Source organism: Trachurus japonicus, chromosome 18, assembly GCF_045865225.1.
Source record: "Trachurus japonicus isolate A0001 chromosome 18, Traja_1.0".
Lineage (NCBI taxonomy): Eukaryota > Metazoa > Chordata > Actinopteri > Carangiformes > Carangidae > Trachurus > Trachurus japonicus.
The window spans coordinates 19,036,067-19,047,306 of record NC_140924.1 but is presented as its reverse complement, the minus strand read 5'-3'; the positions used below and the strand labels follow the sequence as shown (position 1 = coordinate 19,047,306).

At 46.0% G+C, this 11,240-nt stretch overlaps 1 protein-coding gene across 1 annotated transcript; it reads left to right on the top strand.

Annotated features, from left to right (window-relative positions):
- Positions 1–240: 240 nt before the first annotated feature.
- On the top strand, positions 241–10,965 carry ajuba (ajuba LIM protein). The gene is made up of 8 exons (XM_085759007.1): positions 241–3,205; positions 6,048–6,149; positions 6,801–6,868; positions 7,044–7,106; positions 7,812–7,942; positions 9,367–9,418; positions 9,690–9,758; positions 10,293–10,965. Exons 1-8 carry the CDS (start codon positions 1,621–1,623, stop codon positions 10,422–10,424), a joined length of 2,202 nt encoding a protein of 733 aa, XP_085615133.1. The 5' UTR covers positions 241–1,620; the 3' UTR covers positions 10,425–10,965.
- The last annotated feature ends 275 nt before the right edge of the window (positions 10,966–11,240 follow it).

Below are 11,240 nucleotides of genomic sequence, written 5' to 3'. Positions count from 1 at the left end.
TCAGATTAAATCTTTTTCTTCTTTTTAAAGACATATTGTGCAGTGAATGAAATATTTTTTCATTCAGGCTGTTAGAAGTTGTCGTTCACGTCTTCACATATCATAGAGATATGATATGTATCATAGAGATACAATAAAATCATTGGTAAGTGGTACAGACATGGTAAAGATATCATTTATGTGTATTAAACATTCAGTTAAAGGAAGGGGTTTTATTTTGAAAAAGCCGTAACCGGAAGTGGCTCCATCTGCCGATAGTAACTTGACAGCTGAGTAGAGAGAGAAAAAAAGAGGGGGGAGGTAAGTAATTATTTAGGGGGAAGAAAGAAAGAAACAAAGTTGTCGACCGTGCAATGCACACGGGGAGGGATTTTATTTATCTCGAGAGGCTCGTTTAGTTTAAGTCCAGCGCCGGGCCGCTGAGCTCTCTGAGTAACGGAGCTGCGCTTTCCCTCATTTCCTTCTCCCTCTCTCTCTGTGTCCAAAACTTCTCCGCTACTATTTCCACCGAGTCCCGGAGCAGGATTTCTTTCTCTCTCTCCTTTTTGAAAAACGGGGATGATAAAAGCAGCCGAGCGCAGGCAGGCGGATGGACGGACGGACCGAGGAGTGTCGTAGCCTACGTGTGTGTGTGTTTTTTCTCCTTCTCCTTCTTCTCCAGTCGCCCCCGAGTTCAACTTGATCACGTTTTTGTTTTTAAAGTTGCACCGAGCGCTTTTTTTTGTTTGTTTTGTTTTGTTTTTGTCTCGTTTATGGGATGAATGGCAGAAGTCGGGTGAGTCGACTTGTATCTGTGCACAAACGGATTTATTTTCCTGTCTACACTGGACCCCACATGAAGTGGTGAGAGCCTGCATCCTGCTGAACCTCTCCGCTTTGTGTGTGTGTGTGTGTTTCCTCTTTTTTTTTTTTTTTTTTGTTAAAGAAAAATCCAAACGGAGACACACACAATCACTTGTATGAAACGCACCGCACTGGATAACCACCACCACGGTATGTTATAAACCGAGGTTGCTGAAGCACATTTCAGTGGAGAAAGATGCAGATGTGGAGCCACATGAGGGTCCACAAAGGAGGCCCTCCACGACCATAGGTCACACAGAAAGTGTCCTTGGATGTATGTTTTTGTCCTGCTTCCCTGGCTGGATTGATCTGAACTGTTAGTAACTGTCTAATAATCCGATGGATTCTGGCTCACCACAGCCTACCTGTGCCTGTGGGTTTTCCACATAAGGGCCGACCAGATGACTCAGAGGACTTTAGTCATGTAACCACCCTGAAATGTCTTAGAAGTCTTATTATTTATCTGTTCTGTATTTATTGTGTGTGTTTATATATATGTATATATATATAAGGGGTCCATATTTAGCTTTGAGCTAGTTTCAAGGCCAGTTTTGTGTTTTTTTAATTGTCATAATAGAGTTTGAAACCTGACGTTTCAAGTTGTCTATGTGAAAGCTGTAGATCTACTTCTGCTGTACATCTACCCACACTGTATTTGAGCACATTAATCTGTAACTTATAGGGGAAGCTGTAGGTTTTGACTTTGCCCAGACAGGATAGAAAGAAAGAAAGAAAAAAAAGAAAGAAAGAGAAAGAAAGACACAGGAAGGTTTCATCATGGACAAGCCGATAAGTAAGTTATTGGGGAGGTTAAAGTTAACGGACTCTGGGAGTGTGAAATTCAACAGTTCAAAGAAAAAACACGACTCTGCCAACAACTCCAACAACAGCAACGCCAACTCTGGAGCCGGCGGCGGGGGCAGCGGTCTGCCACCAGCTCCCAGCGCTGCTGCAGCTGCCTCGCCCTCGAGACCCGGCCAGTTCTCGCTTGCCCCTGCAACCACAAGCGATGCATGTGTTCCAGTCAGTGGGAGGGGAGGAGGAGGAGGAGGAGGAGGGATGGGAATGGCTCCCTCGCAGCTCCTCACGCCACCACAGACTTCCTCCACGGTGGTGGTGGGCACCATCATACCCTCAGATGGCGAGCAGCCGCTTCACCCCTCCACCTTGGCCCCGTTGAGGCGCCGCTCCCCGCAGCAGCGAGCTTCCTGTTACCTCGGCGAAGGCGTGGACTCCCACATGAGGCGCGAGTCCGGCCTGGGTCCCGAGTGCGACCCTCTGGGGGCGTTTGGCTCCAAGACGTCCCTCAACCAGAGACGCTACTCGCTGGAGCTGCAGCAGCTGGTGAGGCGACAGCAGCTCCTCTCCCAGCCACCGCCTCACTCTGTCCCGCCGCCGTACCCCGCTGCTGCCGGGTACGGGTCGGCTCCCAGAGGCGGCGGTGGCAGCATGGCCGAGCACGGTTACCTCTCCGAGCCCGAGAGGCACAAGCGTCTCTCCCTCCAGGAGGCTCTGTTCTACAAACGCCTGAGCACGGGCAGCGAACTCTGGGAGAGCACCCGGCCTGCGTCGCTCTCTCATCCGCCGCATCGTCCGTCCGATGTGACCGGAGGAGGCGGCGGCGTGGTCGGCGGGAGCTTCTTTTACCCGCCGGGACCGACCGTGAGCCCTCGCTCGTCGTTCAGCCTCCAGGAGTCGGTGCTGGTCAGCCCCAGGTCCAGCTTCGCCTCCAGCACGGCCAGCGGCGGCGGCGGAGGGAGCCCCATGGGGAGCCGCTGCAGCAGCAACCGGACCAGCGGCATCAGCCTTGGCTACGACTCTCGCTACTCCAACTCCGGAGGCATCCCCCCGCAGCAGCAGTCGCCCTCCATGGCGACGGCGGGCTCTGTGACTGGTTATGGCGCTCCAGGCCGGGCCGGAGTTACGCCCGTCGAGGCCTGGGCTCAGTACCTGGATGGAGGGACGCGTCCGGGCGCCTACGATAGTCGACACTCCTACCCGCCTGCTGTTGGGAGTCCGGGGGCGACGTGCTACCAGGGCGGCCCCGAGTGGTGGGACGAGCAGCAGGTGGGTGTGAAAGGCAAAGAAGGCGGTGGCGGTGGCATGATGGGAGACCGGGCGAGCTACTCCGACCTGCCCGGCACCCGTTACCAGGAGGAGCTCACCCGACTTCTGCTGAGAGACGCGGTGCGAGAGGGCGACGTGCTCCTGGAGGGCCTGATGCTGAAGGAGCAGTCGCTCGCCCTGACTGCTCTGTCCAAACCGAGCACCACAACACTGGGGCCCTCCACCGCCGCGGGGCCGGGCAAACCTCAGGAGGATCCAGGAGTCGGAGGCGCGGAGAACCGCCAGGAGTACTTTGGTGAGGACCTTTTGCTTTTTACTTTTATTTACTAAACTAGGGGATTCACCGATTGTGAAATTCTGGGCCGATACCGATGTTTAACCCATGGTCGATGCTGGTACCAATGTTTTTTCTCTGTTGTTCATTCCTCTTTTGTGTAAAGGCAACCAAGAAATCTTCATTACTCAGAAAAAAATGACATTTTCGCTGACTTAACTTGATCAAAAAGAGAAAAACAAAACTGGCTTTTCCTCTGAGTCCACTGAACAGATAAACGTCGGCCACTGCCCATCAGTTTTTTCCAATGACCGGTGTCGGTCAACGAGGGCGAATATCGGCCGATGCATTGGTGCATCAGTAACTTAAACAAAGATTTTGAGGGATGCTCAACAAGCAAAAAACTGAGCTGTGTTTAACACAAATTGTTAAATCACATCCCCTAATTTGAGCCACTGCAGTCACAGCTCATGCATGGCATCCCGTGTGTTCACACAGAGCGTTGCTGCCGCTGCTGCTGCTGGGTCACACACAGCATCCACCCTCCCTCACTGTGTTATTATTGTCCTCTCTCCTCCGCTGCCTGGTGTCAGATCACAGGTTTCTCTCCAAATGAAAGGGTTGCAGGGATGGATGGACAGATTAATAGTTGAAAGAGAGTATGGATGGATGGATGGATGGATGGTTGGTACCTCAGAACCTGCAGAGACATGTTGGGTTGTAATACACAAAGCATGTAGGAGGAAGAAAAAAGAAAGCGCTCAGGCTTCAGATACCGATCCAGACAAGTACGTGTGTTTGGCTGAAGAGGCAAAATACGTACTGTAGGTCACATTTAAATATCCTTGAAGTAATAAAAGTAGAAATACCCCAAACTTGTAGATGTGTGTGTGTGTGTGTGTGAGAGATAATTCAGTCTCACACACCTGTATTCAAAACATCAGGCAAAGTCAGCTGATGTTTCAGGCAGGCGTTGTCGATTTGCCACAGTGCGGTGCGCACACAGAGGGCTAATGCAGCGTGTCTACATGGACATTAAACTGCTGTAACGCTGCGACTCCAACACACGTCCGGCCATTACTGTGAGTCACCGGAGTTGAGGATCTATTTGTGTGTGTGTGTGTGTATGATTGGAAAAGGGTAGGAGTATGGCACTGTGGCCGCCTGGATGAATATGTGTGTATATGTGTGTGTATTGTTTCCCTGTGGCAGGGTGTGTTTCCCCTGAGTGACTTCAGGCCACAGTAACGCACTGTGTGTGTGTGAGTCATGTGTGTGTGTGTTGGTGTGTGTGTAATGCTGCCTTGGCGTGTGCAGGGGCGGTGTGCTGTAGCCTGTTTTTCTGCTCAGGTATGTGTGCCCAGAGGGGACACACAATACTGTACTCCTCTCAGCCATTAGGAAGAAATCAGAGGCTGTGAGGCGTGAAGACAGACGCTCCGCCAACACACACACACACATACACACCCCCACACAGACACACACCTGTGTAATGGGGTAATGCCAAACACCAGAAAATCCCCACTGGTGAAAAAGAAAGTAAAAAAAGAAGAATATTCCCTCTATAAATCATAATAGCGTAGAGTGACTCAGCAGCGCTAATCTGCGGAAAAGCAAATGAAAGAGTGTTGTGTCTTTTATTCACAAGGTGAAAAGAACAAGAAATGGGCACAAAACAAGTCATGTGATACATATTCTTACACTCTAAGTAGTTTTAGGAACCAAAAAGAGTTGTTATAATTTAGTTTGGGGCATTTTTCAGATGTATTTTTTTTACTAAGATTAACTTTATTCTACACGTTTTTTTTTTTTTAAAAAGCTACAGTGCTGTCTCTCAGCTATGCAGCAGTTTTCAGATGATATATTTAAAGCCTGAAGTTTTTAAGTCCTGGGCTCTCTGGTTTCTGGCTTTGGCAGCGAGCGCCTACCCGTTCCTAAATATCGAAGGGACTGTCCAAGATCGGGAACAGCAAGGCGCAGGAATGCTGGATTTGTGTGGCAACTCCCTCGGCCACATTAGAAAGGGGAAAAAATGCAGGCAGACCCTTAAATAGATCACAGAACTGCCCCGGACCACCACCACCACCACCACCACCACCAATTTTCCACTTTACATTTAGTGCCCTGACTGGTGCTCAGCGTCTACCAAGCTGTTTTCTGCTGGATGAGGAACACAAGGGAGTTAGTTGTAAAAGTTTGAGTGGCTTAAAGTTGCTGCTTCTTTACAGCCTGGAGGCAGAAAATTAGAAAACATGTTAATCTTGACCTAGAACTGTTTATTTACCTTCTTGTAAATAAACCTGGAAACCTTATCCCCAACTTGAGACTGACAAAAAAAGAGCCGGAAAAGTGAAAGTACCTCTTCCACTGACTTGGATTAGAAAAAAATGATCGTTCATTCTGTAATTTACCGCTGCTGTGCTGTTGTTTCCTGTGCTAGTTAATGTTCCTGACTTCAAGAGGGAGTGAGGTCTTGTTTAATCTCCAAATTGCTCCAAATGTGGGGTTTGAAGTCAGATTTTTAAACTCCAGAAGAAAGAGTCTCCTATTTTACTGCAACGACTGCCAGAAAAGTTGGATCCGGCGGAGTTTCCCTTTAATAACAGAGCTTTAACGGAGAGACACTTGGAGTGGATGAGCAAACAGGGCTGGCACGGGGAGCGCTGGGTTTTTAAAACTGTGTGAAAATCCCCTAGGTGGTGCGAACGAGAGGATTTACAAGTGTTGACACTTTGTGTGGAGTTGGATTTCAGACACATCCTCTTGGAATGCGTCGTAAACGAAGTGCTAAGAGCCGCCGAGCTTAAATGCATGTTTGTGTGTCCGTTTCACTCACCCCCACGTTGTGTGTGTGTGTCGGCAGGAACCTGTGTGAAGTGTGGGAAAGGCGTGTACGGGGCAGATAACGCCTGCCAGGCTCTGGACAACCTGTATCACACACGCTGCTTCACCTGTGTGTCCTGTGGTGAGTGACCCCCCCACATCCCCACCCCCAAACATAACAATGATGATTTAAAAGTATTTGAACTTAAAGGGATAGTTTAACACTTTGGCAAATTGGCCCATTGCCATAATCCCTGTAGTCTTAGCAGTAGTCGGTGCAAGCTATTTTTAGAAAGGCAGAGCAGAGCCATGAGCTGCTCAGAGCTACGCTACGGAGGCTCATGGGATTTCTTGGTTTCCCTCATCAAACTCATCAAATACACAATCCAACAACTCCAATCGTAACGTTACGTTGTGCAGGTCACAACTTGTCCACCAGAGCGTTTTGGAGTTGTTGGATCGTGTATTTGATGAGTTTGATGAGGGAAACCAAGAAATCCCATGATTAGCCTCCGTAGCGTAGCTCTGAGCAGCTCGCGGCTCTGCTCTGTCGTTCTAAAAATAGCTTGCACCGACAATTAAAGGTAACGAACCTACTGCTATGACTATAGGGATTATGGCAATGGGCCAATTTGCCAAAATGTTGAACTATCCCTTTAAGTCTGAATTTTTTGCCACCCCCGCCGCTGCTGCCACACCTTCTCTAAACAGCTTATTTCTTAAAAAAACATTCACTGTTAATTAAAATGTTTGTCACACTGCGTTGTCTTGCCATCCCTCTCTCCCTCCGCAGGGCGCACCCTGAGAAACAAGGACTTCTACAATGTCAGTGGCTCTGTGTACTGTAAAGAGGATTACATGGTAAGAGTTGAGGTCAAGGCGTGTTTTGTCATCCATCTCTCTCTCTCTCTCTCTCTCACACGCACACACACACAAGCACACACACACACACACACAAGCACACACACATTCAGACGCGCTGAGAGTCGGGAGGATTGATTTTCTCCTAATGGTAATCTCTTTGTTTTAATTACAGTTTTCAGGATTCCAGGCTGCTGCCGAGAAGTGTAGTGTGTGTGGCCACCTTATTCTTGAACAGGTGAGAGGGGTGTGTGTGTGTGTCTGTGTGTGTGTGTGTATAGACTTGCCACATGAAGAGATGCACAAATACATCTAACCACGTAGACTTATGTTGGATTTAAAGGACTAGACTCCAACCCTTTAACCTTCCCTGGGTAATTTTTAGTTACTTACATCCAAATTCCTTTGAAGAGCCCCACCCCCCACCCCCCACCCCCGCCACCCTCCATATCCACCCTCCCAGAGGACAGAGAAATTCAATGACGTCTGTCTCTGTTGGCTCCTTTTCGGGTTCCCACGGCAGATTTAAGAGGAATGTTTGCCTTTGGCTTCTGATAAATAAAGAAATGGGGGCTCTGTAGTGATTATCTTAAAACTTTTTTACCATATTTGAACCACATAATACCCATAATATAAATAGAAAGCTACCAGAGTGCCTGTGAATCATCATCTGCGCATTATTTTCTGCATAATTTGAATGGCTTAACCACTTCCAGGTTTTGAGGGCTGTGACTGGTGAGCACTCAGGAGGTGGTAATATGTTACATAAAGTTAAGATTTATATGAAAAATAGGTTATTCTTTAGGCATTATCTTGCAATGTCTTCTTTGTGTTGGATGTTTAGTGACATGGGACAGTTATCTGTGCCTGTATGAAAACGTGACTTAATGTTTTTAAATCAGTGTACTACTTTCTGACACGACTCACCGGTCTTCACCCTCAGATCCTGCAGGCTCTCGGGAACTCGTACCACCCGGGCTGTTTCCGCTGTGTGGTGTGCTCCAAGGCCCTGGACGGGGTGCCCTTCACCGTGGACCAGCACAGCAACATCTACTGTGTCGCCGACTACAACAAGTGAGACATATGACCTGTTTAAATGCGGCTCAGTCGTGGCATTTTGATAGATGTCCCCCTTCCTGTTCTAGCAACACGGCTGCTATTCGGTCATGGCGGCCTTGTACCCACGACTGAATCACAGCTAGGTGGAAACTCACTACATCACTACATCACACGTGTTATATTGTTTTTATACAGCAGTTTTACAAGTTCCATATTGATATTAATAATAATAAATTGTATTTATAAGGCGCCTAGATATATTAGTTAACAGCCAATAAGCATCAATATGTATTGGCTCTTCCTTTGAGCCTTTTGGTAATAGACCTACAGTAGTAGAGCCACCATTGGGTTCATTATAATATTTCCATCAAATACTTCATTATTGTTTCAAACACTTCTTTCCATAATGTTTTTCAGTTTCGGGCATAACCAAAATATGTGGGTCTGATTGCCAATGTGAGGACCACAGTTTCTCCAGCATTTATTTGTGCTAAATTTAGCCATAATATGAAGTGTCTGAAAAAACTCATGATTACCTTCCATTACCTCCATACATTTGAATAGTTAGCCTACTAAATGAACTTCAGTACATAACTTATTTCTTCCCAAATATCATGTGATATGTTGGAATTCATTTCAATTTCCCATCTCTCTTTAATCTGTGCAGTAGCCTATTATTCAAATTCATGCTTAAAATAGTCTTATCCAACTTTCTTGTTTGTATTTTTATCAATTAGCAACGTTGACCTACTTTTGAAACTGTAATGGCGCTGGACTGTTGCTAAGCAGCACTGACCTGCTAGCTAGCTACTCGGCTACACGGCAGCTCCGGTGTACGTAGTTGAAGTATCCAGGCTTCTTTCTTCTCCTTTTTATCTTCTTCCAGTGACCAGACCGACATAATTTAATTCAAGTTGAGTTTTTGCCAAGTTCATGTCGGTCTAAAATATTCAATATAGCGGCCATTGATGTAGCGCAAATTAACGTAAACCAGAGCTATCAATCACTCTGACGTAAACACCCGTAAAGCGGAGCGATGCATGTGGTTAAAAGTCTCGCTGCTGTTTGAATGACTCGATTCTAGTCCAATCAAAATTACATGGTGGGAACTAACTTTTATAACTTGCAGTAAAGCAACAAACACAATGTTTTTAGAGTATGTGAAGCATTTCCTCATGTGTCCACCCACCCACACAAGAATTAAAATAAACACACTTTTAAATACAGAGGAGCAGGGTTTTCCTAATTTTGTTATCAAAGTCTTGTGGTCCAAAAGTGTGAAAAACCTTAACTGAAAAACTATGAGTCTTTGACATGTGACATGGATGTTGTTAGGAAATGTCATTTTTACATGTGTAATATTTGAAGAATGTCTTTTACTCATCCCACTTCCCCTTGAGACATTACTCAACTAAAAAAAAAACTTGTCACCCCTACAGGACTTTTGCCCCTAAGTGCGCTGCCTGTTTACAACCCATCTTACCTACTGAGGTGAGTCAGTTTGAGGCCTGCTCTTCATGCACATGTGCATTTCTTCCTCTTCCTCTTAACTGTCTTACATTATGAGTGTTCCCCAGCATGTATTTCTTTTCTTTTTTTAAATTTAAGATGTTTTTTTTAATTGAAGTTTTCTTAAGTGCAGTGCTGAATGGTTATTACAGGGATATGACATGAGCATGTATTTCCCCAGCATTCATTTCTGATGATTCACACTTAAAGTGCTCCAATAAGACTGAAAACAAAACTATGTGCTGTGTCTCAGGGCAGTGAAGAGATCCTCAGGGTCGTGTCAATGAACAAGGACTATCACTTTGAGTGCTACCAATGTGAGGTGAGTGATCCTTGATTTTGTTTCTGTGGGGTCATCCCTATGTTCCCACAGCCCTATGTTCCCTCAGCCCTATGTTCCCTCATTTCTAACTTTTGTCGTCACTGAAAATTAGGCCCTATGTTCCCTCAGCCCTATGTTCCCTCATTTCTAACTTTTGTTGTCACTGAAAATTAGGCCCTATTCCCACAGCCCTTTGGTCCCACCATTGGTTGGGTTTAGGCAATGAAGAAAGGAGTTGGTTAAGATTAGTAAAAAGACCAGGTAGAGGCTAGACAGGCCAGATAGACAGAGTCCAGATAGGTAGAGAGAGTCCAGAGGGAACATAGGGCTGAGGGAACATAGGGCTGAGGGAACATAGGCACGCTCCCTGTTCTGTTCCCCTAAAATATCACACTATTAAAGAGAGAGGAGGAAACCAAAAAAGAAAACCACAGTTACGCGCTGTTCTGATGTGGCTTTTCGCAAATGAAGTCGACTTCCTGTGTTAAAGCATTCCTCCCTCCCGTCCTTATCTGCATCTTTCTTCCTCCCCAGGAGTGTGGTAAGCAGCTCTCCGATAAGCCCGGCTCGCAGTGCTTCCCCCTGGACTCGCATCTCCTCTGCCACTCCTGTCACATGAGCAGGGTGTGCGCCACACACAACATTCCCCCTCACAACACACACTGATGATGATGATGATGATGATGATGATGATGCGGCGGTGGTTATGCAGCTACGGATGTTTTGAGGAGGAATGGAGGAAAGAAAAGAAAAGAAAAAAAGCTGGTCGTAACATTTTGTCATTCTTAAGTGCTTTTTTTTTTTTTTTTTGCTCAAGTCATTCGTTGTTTTCTACCAAGATGAAACTGCTGATATTAAGACATTTCCACTGATTCACTTTGTGTCTTTGACTCGGATCAGTCCTTTTTTGTCACATGTACTGCCTGCTGTACTTCTTTGTACTATTACTGTACCATAGTTATAAGGGAACGGGAGAGAAACTACTGCTTTTTTTTTTTTTTTGTACCCCCCCCAATGTGGCTACTGTTTGCTGTAGAAGAACAAGGGATTTTGCTAAACTGTTTTGTACATATATTATCGCTAGCAAACATTTTGCACTTAAATTTGACTTTACTGTAAGAGATTTGTTACGTGAATCTGTACAATTTGGGTAAAAACATTTCTGCAATTTCTGTATGTTGTAATAAATATTTTCATTTTTGTGCTCCGACAACGACCTGTGTCTCAATACATGTTACACATTTGTTGCACAGCAGCATTTCAAGTATTGTAGAGCTTTTCCTTTGCACTGAACATCCATGGTTCAAGTACACTGCCTGTCCAAAAGAAAAAAGTCACCACTTAAGCTAATAGATAAGAGTCTCCCATTGGATAATTACTGCACGGATAATTATGTTTCAGCTGGGAACAACTTATTTAACCCTAACTGATTCTTAAACAACCATGTTGGAAGACACTTCCTGTGGTTGTGGAAAAGATGTT